At 39.8% G+C, this 17,204-nt stretch overlaps 1 protein-coding gene across 3 annotated transcripts in view; it reads right to left on the reverse strand.

Moving 5' to 3' along the window:
• GREB1 (growth regulating estrogen receptor binding 1) overlaps positions 1-17,204 on the reverse strand; it is a 93,284-nt gene that overhangs the window by 42,021 nt on the left and 34,059 nt on the right. For all 3 annotated transcript variants that reach the window (XM_067544757.1, XM_067544756.1, XM_067544758.1), the window contains exons 8-17: positions 15,213-15,335; positions 14,389-14,526; positions 12,486-12,671; positions 11,127-11,477; positions 10,195-10,323; positions 7,677-7,802; positions 7,004-7,201; positions 6,729-6,909; positions 3,550-3,742; positions 1,314-1,450 (exon numbers count right to left, since the gene is read on the reverse strand). In XM_067544757.1, the coding sequence (XP_067400858.1) occupies positions 1,314-1,450; positions 3,550-3,742; positions 6,729-6,909; positions 7,004-7,201; positions 7,677-7,802; positions 10,195-10,323; positions 11,127-11,477; positions 12,486-12,671; positions 14,389-14,526; positions 15,213-15,335 (1,762 nt within the window). The remainder of the gene's footprint in view (positions 1-1,313; positions 1,451-3,549; positions 3,743-6,728; positions 6,910-7,003; positions 7,202-7,676; positions 7,803-10,194; positions 10,324-11,126; positions 11,478-12,485; positions 12,672-14,388; positions 14,527-15,212; positions 15,336-17,204) is intronic.

Genomic DNA, 17,204 nt, shown 5'->3' on the forward strand with positions numbered 1-17,204 from the left:
AATATACAGTAGAACCTCACTAACGCTTTCTAATCTGCAAATCCTATCATTCCAAGACCAATGGTGGAATCTCGCCATTGTGCAGTAAAGATTTAATAGCTGAGGTAGTGAAGTTATATTATCTCATGTTATTATTAAGACTTCATCACATTTGCAAAACATACTACTGAATATTTGCTAGAGTACTATGCAGTGCTATTAATTAAAACTAAAATCCTTCTGTCAGATAAGATGAAAGTACTCAGTGCATTATCCTTGCTTTTTACTCACGTTTACTCATGGAAGATCTGATTCAATAAACACTGAAGTAAACAGAAAGAGCTGGATTGAGCCCTAATATACACAGAGTTCCCCAGTCATTAATATAATTTTGCAAAGTTCTGCTTACTTGATCTTGTATTCCTTGCACACCCTAACATCCCCAAGGAGTCCTACTGGAGCTTTGTGCATGCAAAAAATATACCTGAACAGCATTCACTATGCACTTCGAGTAATTACGTTTTTAATCTGAATCCCTCCACATGGAGCACATCAGCTAACTGACATCATTTTTATAAACTCTGATGATGGTCTACAGACTTCTCCCTAACTGAGTCTTTCATTGATTTAACTCCATGAGCCAAAGTGAAATCTCACCTGCTCTTTGTGGTCCCACTAGAATATTTACAAATGTTATATGTTAAAATCAGTTTTTTGATAGCCAGCCAAGTTCAGAATGGAATCACATTGCCAATATTGTCTGAATAACACCTGAGCTTAAGCACAGAAATTATACTGCAACTGAGAATGCAAACTCCTGATGGTTACAATGCAGCCGTTTAAATCTGTACTTTTGGTCATTAAGGCAGTTGTACTATATGCCTATACATTTTGATCTGTTAGTTCAGGCATAAAACTAATGAAATTAATGAAGCTAGTTACTATAAGAGCAGGGAAGCAGCCAAAAAGTATTGGCTGAAGTTTAATTAATTTCTAACATTTCATTCTGAACACAAGATTTGCTTGTAATATTATTTCTGTAGTGTCTATAGGTCCCAACCAAGACAGGGTCTCACTGTGCTAGAAGGTGTGCACGTAGCAAGAGAGAGCCCCTGCCCTGAATAGCTTCCAGTCTAAATAAAGACAACAGACAAAGGGAAAGGAGGAGAAAAGGAGGCATAGAGAAGTAATGTGATTTGCCTTAGGAAGCACAACAGGTCGGTGGCAAAGTCAGGGAATAGAAAGAACCCAGATCTCCTGACTTGCAGCTCAGTATCTCATGCACTGGACCATGCTACCTCTCATAATGCTTTAAATCAAAGAATGTACTGTACCTTTTTCCTAAAGCCACAACCATGGCTTCAAAAGAGCTGTCATACCGAAGCAATGGAAGGCTGTGTCCAGAAAGGGTGGATTCAATGAATTCTGACAACCCAAAATATTTCTTGTTTTCATGGTATAAATCTATTCCCTAAAATAAATAAGATGACAGCAATTTAAGGATATAACATATATATATATTACAAATAATTAATCAATCTACCATCTCCTACAGACATTCTTTATATCTCATACATATATACACACAAACACACACACGTCTATAGATTAAAAAATCCACATAGATACATACGTACACACATTCATACTCACTATAGGTCACTCGCAGAAGGTTTAAATTGGTGTAAAGACTTCAATGAAGCTCTGACAATTTACACAAGCTGAGGATCTTGGTAGATTTATATATTTTTTATCTTGCACACAGTAGAAAGACTGCATGGTTCTGAACTATTTGACCACATCATTTTTCCACACATCAGTAAATGTACGTGTCAAAACAAAAAAGTCTGGAGAAGATCTTGAAACAATGTCAGAAAAACATCTAGATAACCTTTCTGAGAGTAAGCATAATGTGCTCTCACTGGTCCACCTTGCACACTGGCACCACATTCTGCATTGATTGAAACTTAGGTGGCTTTCCAGATTAGTCCCATGTACAGCATATTGATTAATCCTAAACCAAGAAGAATCAAAAGCCTGGATAACTCTGGTGAGATGTGTAACTGAGAGGAAATGCAGCAATCTCTTGGTAAGGTGAAGATTTGATAAAAACTTTCGGGGGCCTCCTGCTCTCTCAGAATTCAAAAACAATGGTGATTAGAACCCACGATTGCAAACTACTTTATGAGAAGCAGGCAAATGCCCTCTGTGAAGGGAGCAGCCATGGTCTTTGCTGCTTCCTCCTAGCAGTCAAGATCACACCCTCCCACACCCAATATTATAATCCACTTACAATTTTTAACAAATATTTGCATAAAGTTTACTGATGCTTAATACAACTGGCAGTTATGTCAGCTCTGTCCTAAACGGACCAGGGGTCAGAAGGACACTGTAGGACTTTTTGCCACACACTAAGGTGCTGAAGCCCTCCAGAGAAAAAAGTTTTGGCCCAGAGACTTGTATAATGGCATTAGTGCCCATGGAGAGGGAACAAAGATGCTCCTCAGAGTCTGGTCTGCAAATAAACACCTTCATTTCCTTTAGGCCTGGGCAAGTGAGGTATGAAAATGTGACATCCCGTAGTGGGGTGAGTAGTTCACCAAAAGAGGGTGAAAAAAAAAAAGAAAAATCGGATCACTAAAAAAAGCACAGCTCCCCTCTTCCCCCCATTCGCAGTAGCTAATGATCCAATGTCACATACATTTACAGTCCCCAGATGTCCTGCCTGGTTCTATTGAAACTGGAGGCTTCACAAAGTTTCAGTGGATTCCCTAGGACATCTGGTCATATCAGGGTCATTTGTCTGCCATAGTGGCATCATGTTGCAATGCAGCATGGCAATGTCACACATGCCGGTTCAGGTAGCTAACCTTGTTCCCTCCTGCTGGCCGCCTCTCATTGGGAACAGATAGAAATAGGTTTTCCCTGAGAGGAGGAAAGAAAAAGGGCCAGACGGTAGAAAGGATATCAAGGGCTCTTCTTTAAGTAGCTCCTGGACCAGTGATTCTCTTCAGACTGCTCCTTCTCCGAGCTATTAAAAACTGTGGTGGAGGGTAAGGTAGGGTAACCAGATATCAAATGTGAAATATCAGTTGAGGGGTTGGGGGGTAATAGATGACTGTATAAGAAAAAGCCCCGAATATCAGGACTGTATATACAATCGGGACATCTGGTCACCCTAGGGTAAGGAGACAGAGTGGTGAGAAAGAATAGGGTGAGGACTGGAAGGGGACAGACAGTGTGGATGAGAAAAGGCATTGGGGGAGAGGCCAATATTAGGGATATTATATATTACGAATATTAGATATAGTAGAAAAAGGAAGGGGAGAAATGGAAGGAAGGTGAGTGGCGGAAGGGGAACAAACAAAAAGAGAAAGAGATGGAAGAATAAGAGAGACGCATCTATAGGCTGAATGAAGAAGAGGAGAGAGATGAGTAACACAGTCATCATTATTCATCATTTCGCTTACAAATACATGTAATCTCCAGTGTTTTTCAGAGCATGTAAATGTAAAATAGTTACTGAATGGTTCACAGAACAACCCAAAACCCTGAAAACATCCATCTTACATTGCTGTATGAAGAAGGCCAGTGGATTTCATTGTACGGGCTGATGTGAGTATGCTGGGTCTGCAGAGCATAGGGGAAGGAAGTCACATGGAGGGTCACAATGTTTGGAGCCTCTTTCACCTCTCTGCAGTTCAACAGTCTATCAATGAGTCCCACGGATGGTTCTGCTTGAGGATAAAGGCTGTGAACAGCGCTGCAAAAAGAAACTCTCCGAAGTTATTTGTATATACGTACACTTGTGACAAACACATATGTGTCACCATGTGAAACCTGGACACAAAAGCACAGTGAACTACTCACAAAGAATTTAGGGCTGGAATTTTAGCCTTAGTCTGCTCCCTTTGCACCACTCTGGTGGCAGAAAAGAAGGGGAAAGTAAGCCCCATATCTCCTCAGCTGGGAACTCCCTGGCACCGTGGACTTCCCAGCAGGCTGTGATGGCAAACTTCCCTCAGCCCCCAACATACAGCATGGGGAGATTGAGAGGGACTGGTGCCACAGCAGTTGCCAACAGCTATGTGGTCCTCTTGGGACTGTAGCCAGGTGAAACAGGTTAGACTAGCCCTTAAAAATGATGGTCTTTGCCCCCAAAGAGCTTACAGTCTACATGTAAAATGAGACTGGACAACTGGATACAACAGACAGAAAGGGGGAGTGCAAAACAACAGTGACAGGATTATTACTAGAGAGGAAGGATGGTCAATGGATACGGTCTGGGAGATCTAGGATCAATTCCATGCTCTGCTACAAACTTCCTGTGTGACTCTGAGAAAGTCCCCTAGCCTTTCTGTACCTCAGTTTCCCATCTGTAAAATGGGAATAGCATTTCCCTATGTCACAGAGGGTTGCAAAGGTAAACACATTAATGATTGTGCTCAGATACTATGGTAATGGGGCCATAGAAGTACCTAAAATAGATAGAATCATTAGAAATGTAGGCCTATAAGGGACATCAAGAAGTCCATCCCCCTTCACTGTGGCGGGACAAAGTATACATAGAACATCTGTGTCTCGTCTTTGTCCAACCTGTTCTTTAAAATGTCCAATCACAGGGATTTCACAACCTCTCCAGTAACCAATCCCAGTGCTTAACTACCGTTATAAACTGGAAAGTTTTTCCCAATATCTAACCTGCATCTCCTTTGCTGCAGATTAAGCCAATTAATTTGTATCCTACCTTCAGCGGACATGGAGACCAGTTGATTACCATCCCCTTTATAACAGCCCTTAATGTATTTGAAGACCTATCAGGTCCCACTTAGTCTCCTTTTCTGGAGACTAAAACATGCCCAGTTTTTTTAGCCTTTCCTCAGAAGCCATTTCTAAACTTTTCATGATTTTTGTTGCTCTCCCCTGGACTCTCTCCAATTTGTCCACAACTTTCTCAAGTGTGGCATCCAAAATTGGACACAATACTCAATCTGAGGCCTCACCAGTGTTGAGTACAGTGGGACAGTTACCACCTGCATCTTACATGAGACGTTCATTATATGCCCCACAGTGATATTAGCTTTTTTTGCAACTGACTCACTGTTCACTCATATTCAATTTGTGCTCCACTATAATATGTTTTCAGCAGTACTACTGTCTAGCCAGTTATTCCCAATTTGATTTTTCCTTCCTAAGTGAAGTACTTTGCACTTGCTTTTATTGAATTTCATCCTGTTGATTTCAGACCAATTTTCCAATTTGTCAAGATCCTTTTGAATTCTAATCCCGTTCTGAAAAGCACTTGCAACCCCTCCCATCTTGGTGTCATCTGCAAATTTGATAAGCATACTCTCTACCCCATTATCCAAGTCATCAATCAAAATAATGACTAGTACTGGACCCAGGATAGACATCTGGGGGACCCCACTATATTCGTCCTCCCAATTTGACAGAAAATCATTAATAACTATTCTTTGAGTATAGCTTTTCAACCAGTTGCTCATCAACCATATAGTAATTTAATCTAGACCACATTTCCCTAGTTTGCTTATGACAATGTGATGTGGGACTGTATCAGAAGCCTAAAATCAAGATCTATCACATCGACAGCTTCCTCAATCCACTAAGCCAGTAACCCTGTCAGCTAATACATGGGAAGTGTTGATAAAACAGACCAAATGTGACAACTGTATAATGCTATCAGAAAGACCCTTTCCTGGTACATTTGTTCTTGACAAATCCATATTGGCTGTTACTTATGATCCTATTATCTTCTAGGTGCTTACAAATTGATTGTTTAATAATTTGCTGCAGTATGTTTCCAGGTATCAAAGTTAGGCTGACTGGTCTATAATTCCCAATGTCATCTTTCTTCTTCCTTTTAAAGATAGGTGCTCCAATCCTCTGGGATTTCACCCAACCTCCAATAAATTATGATTTGCGTAAAAAGCAGAGCTGGTAGGGAAACTGAATCTCACTTTTGTGAAAAATTTCTATTCTTTTGGGGAAATGTTCACTGTGAATGAGGACAAAAAGTCAAAACCTTGACATTCTTTGCAGAAATGAAATGTTATTTTTATTTTGGAAACACCAACACATTCCTGTAGCAAAAGCATTTGTGTTTCTGAAATGCAGTGTGCTCCCTGACTCTCAAGCCTCTGCCAGGCATGCAGCTGATGAGCTGGGAGCCTGGCCTCCCTGGGTAGCTGGGGCATGGGTGGATGACCTGGCAGAAACTACAGAACATTTTGATTTTGACAAATTGGCATTTTTCAACAGAAAAAACATGCCATCAGAAAAATTTCCAACCAACTCTAGTCATAAGCAGCTAACACATCCTACCAACTGCTCAGCCACAGCGGAGTTTTGGCAGGCACTGCAGCAGAGGGGCATTTGAAGGAGAGATGGGAAGGTGGATATAGTGGTGGCTTTGTACATATTTACACAGAGCTCCTCCAATACATAAGGAACATCCCGGAAGAATGCATGAAGGTATTTGTGGGAAAATGTGACTGATGGACAATGAAGGCTAGCATTGATGGCTCGATAAAACATAACAGATGATAGGCAGGGTGCAGATAGATCACCAAGGGCCTTAAAAGGAAGTGTTTGTGTTTGATGTATAGAAAGGGGAAGCCAGTGGAGGGATGCATACAGGGGGGTGACATGGATGGAGCAATGATCCAAGAATACAAACAAACAACAATAAATTATAATCTCTCTAAGAGATTGAAGCTGTTCTTTCTTACCTCACAAGATCCCAGTGTGCATGATCATGGATGAGTACAAATAATGTATGGGGATTCTGCATAGAGTTTTGCAAAAAGGCTTTAAATTTAGTTTGGGCCTCTGCATCCAGCTTCATAACATATTGTTCCATCCTCTGCTTTGTGAGGTGCTCCTTTTCTAAGCCAAGTTCTAATAAAACACCTAAAGAAATGGAACAGGGGTCAGGCCTTCCAAACCCAAATGGAGCTAACAATTTCCTGTATATATCTAAAATAAATCTACTAATAATGAGCACCTGAATGCCAGAGGTGAAACAGTGTCTGCTGATACGTCACTTCAGAGGGAGGAACACAAATCAGAAAATCAACTTTCTCAAAGGAACCCAAATCGAGATTTTGAGTGCTGGAGTCAGCAATTGAGCAAACATGAGACAGCAATTTCTGAGCAACCGCTAGCTGGAATGGACGAATCTGATGTCGTTCAACATTATAACCTGGAAAGAGGCAAAATCTGTTCAGCTGAATGACTGAAGTCTAATCCTATACAAATTCTCCCTAAAGTCTGGCAATCTTTAAAGTAGCATGCTTATTGAATTAGGACGCTGCTTTTATGAAAGCTAAAGAGACATCCAAAAAACCTTTGTGAAATAGGGTTTTTGCATAATTGTGGACCACTAGTTTTTAGTCCTATGAATCTCAAACTCCTCAGGGCTGAAGCTCAGCTGTTGCAGAATTAAGGTCCAGACTTTAAGGTCCAGAGACTAGGAGATCCACAAGAATGAAGTGGAATTTCCATCCATGCAAACCTGGGGGACCTAAACAAGAGGAGTTTCTGTTAACCTGAGTTTGGGACTCTGCAAAGGGATAAGGCTCTGCTCACATGGATCCAACTGCAGGCTCAGGGCCTTAGCTTGTCTTGAAGAAGAGACACCCTGCTCTGCTACATCTTCAGACACGTTCATTACTTACTTGTGCACACAGCTGCTCCAGTTATATCCAATGCTGTTGGCTTATTCACTGAAGTAGAAAGAGATAAAGACCTTTGTCCTTGGTTTTCTTGATAAAACTTGTCCAGTAGAACCTCAATGTCACCATCTACCAAATTGAAAGGGCAGTAGATATTAGTATCCATGGTATACTATTAAACTCTTCTCTGAATGGTTCCCATAGTTATAACAGAACCAAACCAACACCCAGGAGAAAGAAATTATGGGCCAGATTCTCCTCTCATTTGTACTGGTGTAAATCAGGACCAACCTCATTGAAGTCAATGAAGTTACACTGATACAAAATGGACAAAAAAAAAAAAAAGACACCCATTAATGGAACGAAGGGTCTAACGTAGGTCAATTATATTCCTATGTCATCCCACAGGAAATAGTCACAGTCATAGTCTAAGGGGTAAGTTTAAAAAAAAAGAATTAGATAAGATTAGATCATTATCATTAGATAAGATTCCCTGCAAAGCACAAGACTTAATGCAATGTTAAATTAATAAAAACAATAGACAATCCCTAGCTCTTTTGTATAGTGCTTTTCATCAGAAGATACCAATGATAAAGAAGGTCTGAATCATTATGCACACTTTACAGATGGGGAAACCAAAGCAGGGAGAGGCAAAGTGACTTGCCCAAGGTCACCCAGAAACAGAGCTGGGAATAGAACTCAGGTCTTAAAAGCTCCAATCCCAAGCTCTATCCACAGGTCACATTGCCTCCCTAGTTAGGCATTGTGGCCTAGTGGATAGAGAACAATAGTAGATTAAGAAATGAAATATCCAGAAACCAGGGAGCACCACAGAGGTAAGACTGTACACTCAACCCTAAATCTGCCATCTTGTGTCCTAAAATATGGTCCCTTTTTATATCACTATAATTTATTTGCTAAATTATACAATATAAAATATAATGCAAACCTTAATTGCTCATAAAACCTAACTTATATTTCAGTCACTGCAGACTTGGCTTGATTTCTAAATCCCAATGAGTGATGTTCATAAAACAAGTTCCACGGCCTATATAAGCCTGCAATATGGGCTTCTCTAGCGATACTTAATGCAGAAGACAAGATACATATTTTACTGAATTGTACTCCCACTGTATATCATGTTATATCTATTCACATAAAGATCCTTCTTACAACCTGTTCAGTCTTGTTGAAAGATATACAGGGCACACTGTTAGCACTGAGTAGTCAGTTTGCTTAGCACTTGTGCAGGGACACTTTAGTACACCTGAACTGAGCTGAGCAGGGCCAGGATCTAAATTCTTAACTGCAATCCAGTGAGAGAACATGATGTGCATGGCAGCTATTTTTAGGATTTTCAGTTACTCTTACAGCCCAAAGAAAAGAAGTGTCTGAGTGCTTGTAAGAGTTGTATTTAACAGAAACTGGGAGACGAGGCAGCCACCGACATAGAAATGTGTCTGACAGTTCTAAGAAAACAGAATCACTCTCATATGTCTAATTGATGGCTTGTGACTAGAGCTGGGTGAACTTTTTTTTTGGGGGGGGGGGGAAATAGTAAATTTGCTGAAAAATGCATTTTTCAGGACACTGAAAATATTCATGAATTCAGGTCAAATTTGGCAAATACTTAAGTCCAAAAGAAAAAGAAAAATCTTTTTCTTGAAAAAGTCAAAACAATTCATTCTGACCATTTCAAAACAAAACGTATTTGACTTTTTGTTTCAAAATGATATTTTGAAATTTAGCTATATTTATTTTTTTTAAAAAGGAGAAAGACGACCAAAAATTAAACAAAAGGAAAAACCAAAAACCTTTCATCTTATTTTGGATTTCTTTTCATTTCATTTCATTTTGAGTGTTTTTCAATCCAAAACTATTTTTGTTTGTCTGTCTATTTTTTTATTTTGTTTCAGTAAGAAAAAACCAAAATAATTTCAAACCATTGTTTTCTTTTGGTTTGACCCCCAAAACAAAGAAATCAATCGTTCACTTAGTTCTGCTTGTGATGTATGCTGGGCACAGTGTTCTTGCCATCTCCCCAGCTTGCAGCACCAGCTCCTCTCAGTTTACTTCACCTTACTGGATTGTAAGTGGCAAGGGGCCATGCTCGGCAGCTCTGCTGGTGGCTCAGTACTACACTCTCTCACTTTAGAGGCTCAGGGTTGAGTGCAGACTGAGGTGTGGAAGGGGAGTACTCAAGTCTGCTTTTAATATGAGCAAGTTCATTGATGTCAATAGAAATTATGTGCATGCATCAAAAGCATTCACCCATCAATGTGTCTGTCCTGCACAGTCAATGTTTATGCATTTTTATTAAAACGTAGGCATTTATAAATTCACCCATTTTGGGCAAATCTCTGAAGGAGAGACAAATGTACTTTCCCAGATCTCACTTGTCTCTTTAGTATGTAGTCTTATCATATACCCTGTTCCTGAAAGGTGATAAGCACCTGCAATTCCCACTGACTTCAGAGGATCAGGCTCTTAGAACCGTGTCTCTTTATGGCATGTTATGTACCTGGGCAGAGGGTGCTAAAAAAAGAGCCCAACGTCTCCACTTTCCCAGTAACTAGTTGATAGTTAACTTCCTGCTGGTACTCCGCTGGGGTAAGCATGCTCTCAGACAGTACCCGTGCCTGATACTTCCCTACAAGACAAAAAATGAGCTCTTTTTATTTTGAAATTTTAATTCTGAATGCAGTTCAAATTAAAGTAAAAATGCTCTACATAATAAAAGAACAATAATAAATCCTATTGAAAGGAACAGCCTCCAAAACCAAAATAAAAGATATCAGCAACAGAAATCAGCATCTCTCTCTCCCCCCCCCCCCCCCCCCAAACAAACAGTCTTATGTTCCCTCTCTATTTGTCTTTTGTCTCAGGAAGTATGTTTTCAAAGCAATATATGGAAAAGACTGTACCAGGACAGTCTTGAATTTGTCATTCATCCGAGCCACACTGCTTTCAAAATGGACCCTTAGATCTGAGTTATTTTCCTGGATGTTCAAACCCATTATTCTGAGTAAAGCTGTAGGTGCCAAGAATTCTTGCCAATAGTATCAGCACAGCCCACATGGGACTTCAGATGTCATAGAGAGAACACGAAGAAAAAACATCCTTGTGAAACTGAGAACATGTTCAAGCCTCTCCTTAATAGAGATATTCCACTCAAAAACAGAAGTAGGACTGTATGACTAAATTTTCTATGTGCCTTCGACCCAATCTTAAAATTTGCACATGCACTGGTATTCCTATGCAAAATTCTTCTTTGCATGCACCAATAGGTAGAGCATATCAAGCGTAAGGGCACTTATATGCAAGCAAAGGCATGAAAGCAAGTTACACAAGCCACTTTTGTCCTTACGGGGGGGAAAACCCAACTAACCTCTCCTAACAGAACATGATGCGGTTTTCTAGGTATGTCCCAAGATTTTTCCCTAGGAATCTCACCTGTTACTGCAATGCAGGAATCTAATGCTCTGTTTCTGCAAGCACATATGATCACCACATAGTTCGTCTTCACTAGCTTTCCTTCAATGAGCAGCTTAAACATTTCTGAAAGTCCCTCAGCTAGAGAGTAACTGCACTCGATGATATGGACACTGTCATTGCAAGAGCTGGCTGCCAGCCCTGCTAGCCAGGGAAGCTGGGCTGACGTCATCGGTGCAATCTGGCTGGGAACCGGAGGGAAAGCCTGTGGAACGGCCTGTTGATACTGACGGATTTCAGAGAGGTGCGACTCCCGCCATGAGCGCATGAATATCTGTTCCAAATCCTCAATCAAAGGGACCTGGTCTGAAGCTAAAGAACCATCAGCATTAGAGACACATTATAAATTACTTATAAATGATGCTAAACCAAAAATCAAGTTCCTCTCCTCCGAAAAATACAGCAAATTAAAATCCTTCAACGCCTGATTTTGCTTTGATTTTACACAACTCCATTGTCTTCATTGGAGTTACACCCAAATTTACAGCAAAATTGGGCCCTTTTCCCATAAGATTTAGGGCCAGATTCTGGCCCACATTACAGCCCCTTTGTGTCACGATGTAAACCTTCCCTAACTGGGAGCAGAACATTTCCTCAGCACCAGGGAATCTCTAGTTGGCTTAGAGTTCTCTCTGCCAACTCTGCACCACGGCCTTCTAGGCTCCCACAAGTGCATGGAGTGTATCAGGACACGGCTTGGGGAGTGAGAGTCATGGCTAGGGTTTGAGAGATGTTACGGTCAATGAAAGCTTTTAAAGTCAGGTCCCAGCAGCCCTAGCAGTCAGCAGAGTGAATTTGCCATATAGGTCCTTTTGTCCCACCCTTAGTTCCTCCACAGAGCAGAGGTCTGCTGCACCCAAACATCAGGGTCCTTATTTCACTTCAACAAGAACTTTTTGGACCACTGCTGCAATGCAAAATGGATATGTAATTGATTTTAAAGACAGAAAGGATCATTATGATCAACTAGTCTGACATTCTGCATAACCCAGGAGACAGAATTCCAACCAGTGATTCACCATCCAGCCCAAAAGATTGTCATTGAACTAGAGTATATCTTTCACAAAGATATCCAATCCTGATTTAAGATTCAATGAACATTTCTGGCAGTCCTGACTTCAGTGGGAGATAGAACTAAGCTTACTAAAGACTTAATCCCATGGGAATTGGAGGAGGTCAGTACATCTAAGTATTTGGCCTTATATTTTTTTAAGACCCAGCACTACAGCAGGAGCACCTGTAGCTAATCTAATAAGCACCTAGTATAAAAAATCTTAATTTTTACTCATCCGAGATTCTACAAAGGTGAAAAAAACTCACCTAGTTGAACAAGGTAATAGACAGTTAGTAAAAGCTGCATTTCCTCTGAAATCGGCTGTATTGTAGAGGCACCATACTGTTCATAAGCTCTAGCTATGGACTGTGAATTTCTGTAGCTGGTGTACAAAAGAGGGCTGACTATGATGTCATTAAGGTTCCCACAAAGATAAGGGAAGTTCCCATGACCTGTAATAGAAACAATATTTGCACTTGTCAGATAAACTTCATTTCATAATTCACTGTGCAGACATCAAACAGGTCACTAACACTTGAAATAGTAACAGCTTTAATAATATTTCAGTGCTCAGGGAAGTCAGAAAGAGAGAGAGAGATTAAAAGCAGTAAGTGAAGCCATGCGTAACATCCTGGCTCAATGTGTTGTGTCCCTATAATGACTAGCTCTATCCTAGATAGCTTCTTATATGGTGCTCATCGCCACAGAAGCCAAATGCCTTCCAGTAGCACATTAAGCAATGTAAATAACATCAGTCACAGGTGCTGTGGTTCATTCTCTCATCCCCTTTCCAGGGGAACAACTGTGTGTGGAGTAGTTTGTTTGTTGCAGCGGAAAGAGTTGTCAGGGTTTTTTTTTTGTACATGCTGTTTTGTTTTAATTAGAGAAGGCATGTAAAAAAAAATACACTTTGCACTTGGAGAGGAAAAGTGGAGAGGTTTGTGATGGTCCTTAGGTCCTGTGGAATTTCATTACACAGTCTCAGACCAACCTCCAACAAAGTTCTTGTCTACACAGTGCACTGGTTTGCAACACACTAGTGCACACTGTCTGTGTGTGTGGACCTTGCTTGTGTGTGCTCAAAGTTCCTTAGTGTGTGCTGATATAGTCCCATTTCAAACAGTACTGCATCACTGCACACAAGTGAACTTTCAGTGTGTGCAAACAGGGTCCACACAGATAGTTAGTGTGTGACACACTGGTACGCGCTAGAATTTACATCTCAGCTGATGTGTACTAATTCACTGTGTGGACAAGCCCTAAGGCTATTAAAGCAACTAAACACCTGCAACGGTCCCATGTCAGCTGGCTTAGGTTACGGGACTGTTTAATTGTAACGTAAACATTCGGGATCAGGCGGAGCCTGGACTCTGGGACCCCATGAGAGGGTACGGTCCCAGAGCTCATGCTCCAGCCCAAGCTTGAACATTTACGCAGCAATTTTTAATCCTGCCATCCAAGACCCATGAGCCCAAATCAGCTGACCTGGGCCAACTGTAGCCATGCCATGAGTCTTTTATTCCAGTGTAGACGTACCCTAGGTGTATCATGGCTGCTCCACAGAGAAGATAATACCCTACTATTTAGCCAGCGTTTTACATGAATAGCCTGAGCAAGCTGTCACATCTGTCCCTCCCTCACAATGCACCAAAGCTGCAATGCTTTCTAATACTACCCCATCCCAAACCACACAAAGACTACAGGTGTTCCTAAAGTACCTGATAGAATTCTGATGTAGATAATGTCTACTTTAGTTTAGAATGAGAGGTAAACATTGGGAACTCATCAAATTCAAAGGCCAGAGCACTAATTTACAGTCTTACAGTACTTAGTTGTTGACTGATCTTGTTCCTGTTGCAGTAAATGGGAATTAAGCATTTGATTTGCATGGGAGCAGGATTACACACTTGAATTCTTTGGAGCTTTGCTTTTTTGTTTTAGGTTTTTTTGGAGGGAGGAGATTGATTATTTGGGTTTTTGTTTGGTTTATTTCTTAGAATTATTAAGTTAATTAGTTAATGTTTGCACATGTAAAATGCTATATAAGTTTGATCTCAGAATACATTCAATTGCCTTTAAACCTGTGTCAGGTATGTTCAGTTTCTTCCTTAAAGTATAAAAGCAGGCCCACATCTTTGCATGTCTCTTACACACAGAGGTTTTTTTTACCTTTAAATATAACAGGTTTTGCTTTACATATTTTCAGCAAGTTATCAGGAACTGAAACTGGTTCTCCAGAAGCCACCATTGGAGAAGAAACTGGTCCCATCAGAGCAGAATGTGTCAAACATGATAGACCTCCCATGTCTAAGAATTAATTCATAATTTTAATGCAATCAATTAATAGTCATATTAATGCAAATAAATTCGCAATGTGGTTTTTCTTGATGAAAAGTATTAAACACCAACCAGCATCTGCATTAAAAATCAATGTTCCATTCTTTTTACAATTAGAACACAAATGACTCATGAACTGCTAATAAAGCCTGTATTTATTACGTTAGCTTTCTTGGAGTAATAATTACATTTCCAAGCCCTTGAGTATCACACGTGTGTCTAAAGATTGTAAAATGAGCATGAAAAACAACATGCTGGCACAAGTTCAATAATATGGACAAGTGTGGCTTTATCAACAACAAACATGTATGTTCTGCATTTTTCCACTACATTAATATATTCAGGTGTTCTGATTCCAAGGGAATGTTCTTGCGATAAATACCTACAGAGGAAAATTAAAACTCACCAAAACATATAATTTTTTCCCCAATTCCCTTAACATTTTTTACTGCAATTATACTCCAAACAACAGTAGATAAAAAGACTATTTTAAAGGAAAGCTAGTAGATTACAAGATTGATTTTAATGGCAGTTAGACAGCTAGGCATTTTGAAAATCATCTGAGGTGCCTAGGTGTATCTTTAGGCTCTTAAATACCTTATGAAATCTCACCCTTCAGCCATTATCTTTTAGACAAAAAAATTCAACTAACTTACCATTTTTATTTCTATTTGGAATCTGCAGGTTGGGCTGCAAATTCCAAGTTTCAGTAGATGATGGTGACTCTGGGGACCATCCTTTGTGGCGCTTTTTAGGAGGCCCTGAATTTGTTAAAGTGCCTGGGTAACATTAATATTTCAGAAAATTATTAATATGCAAAGTGGAGGAATATTTTTAATTTGTTAAATCATATGCATGATATTCCAATATGATGTTTGATAGATCAGCCCTATATAAACATTAATTATTGTACTAGATTGCATCAAATACAAACACAGAAGCACTAGTCTGCATGTGGCCTTTATTTTGCTGTGCTATGTTACACCTTAATAATGTGAACTCTCCAGTGCAGGGACCTATTATTCATTTTAGCATAGTTCATCTATTTTACAGCACTGTGAGTTCTGGGAAAACAATAACAGTATAGTGTTGATTAATATATTCTTATCCTGGAGGCCAAGAACATATATATTTTACTCCGTGTATGTCCAGATGCAAAGCTCAAAATGAGCAGATTTAGCTATTAGAAGATGTTTAAAAATTTGCCAAAGTGCATTAAGGGACATAGAGGCCTAAATCCCATTGAAACTTAATGGTAATTAAGAGCTTTTGAAAACATTATCCACCACATTATTTTTGCCGCCCCATGCTGACAATCAGCTCTATTCCGCTGATATTCAAGGCTGACAGCTAGAGAGACTCAGCAGCTGGCTCCAGCACCTTTGTTTCTACCACCAATCACCATGCTGAGCCACATTTCTGCAGAAGTTCCTGGTCTTTGATGTCTTGTGTTTTCATGTGTATTTCTGCAATTTTCCAAAATGTGGACCTTGCACTGTTACCAATTGGCATTTCTGACAGTGGGAGTTAAGGGTCTTCTAAATTTTGCTCAGCACCTTACAGGACTGAGCTCTTAGTCTCTCCCTACCTTAATATGCAAAGGCACATCTATTCACACTGTCAAGGCTCTCTTGACAACAGAATGGTTAGTCCCATGTATACTTCAAAACCTGAGTTTGAGTCTTATAGATTAAATAAAAGGTTATGATATATTTTCTTTGTAAAAGATACTATACAAAATTAAATTACGATATATGTGCAGAATAAGCACACCTTCAGATCTAGCATAAAATTATTCACCTGAAGATTCATCATAGATCCAGTAGCCACTAAAAAGATAGCCTTTTGTCCTTTATATTTTCACCACATGAGGGCAATACATGGCCATTTGCTCTTACTTTTAATTATTTATCTTTCCAGCATAATCCACAGCAGCAGAGACAATTTCAAGAAGGTCAAATCCACACTATGTACTTATTTTTTGGAAATCCCCAAATCCTGCCAAGTCTCACACTGGGTTATGTAGTTCACTGACATCTGACGGTTTTCTTTGTGAAATCAGATGATGAGATCAGTTCATTTTATAATGAACAACTGCCCATGTACATAGAGAAGTAAAGTCTTCAAGGACTGAATGCGCACAGAAACTGGACTGGGCTGAGGCATGCTGGCAGTGCCGTTTGGGGAAGATTACCCTAAAACTAACCTATAATCTGACTGCTATGATATGGTTATTAAAAGTTTTCCTGCCCAAACAGCAGCTCCATGGTGCTTGCTCTACCTGTGTGCAGAAAAGTTTGGCAATCACAGATCAGCCAGAACCATACAGGGCAACCATTTAAAAACAATATTGTTCCTAGTGCAAGACAAGGGATAATGTGTACAGTGTCTTAAAATCTGGAGCTAGAGGTCTAAGTCAAATGGTATTTCCCAAAAATGGACTGCATCCTTAGATAAATAGCTTCTGACTGGTAAGAATAAAGCTTTCCCGGACCATTGAATTGATGTATAAAATTTGTTCATATATAAAATCTGTTCAGAAATTCTGTTCTGTTCTGTTTCTGTAAGAAACTAACACAGACAAATCCTTTCAAGAGTATGGATTCAGAATAAAGGCTGCTCTCTTTTCAAATTAAAACAAGAGTAAA

The sequence above is a fragment of the Emydura macquarii genome, unplaced genomic scaffold (assembly GCF_026122565.2).
Source record: "Emydura macquarii macquarii isolate MOO-44397 ecotype Brisbane River unplaced genomic scaffold, CSIRO-AGI_Emac_v2 contig_1027, whole genome shotgun sequence".
Lineage (NCBI taxonomy): Eukaryota > Metazoa > Chordata > Testudines > Chelidae > Emydura > Emydura macquarii.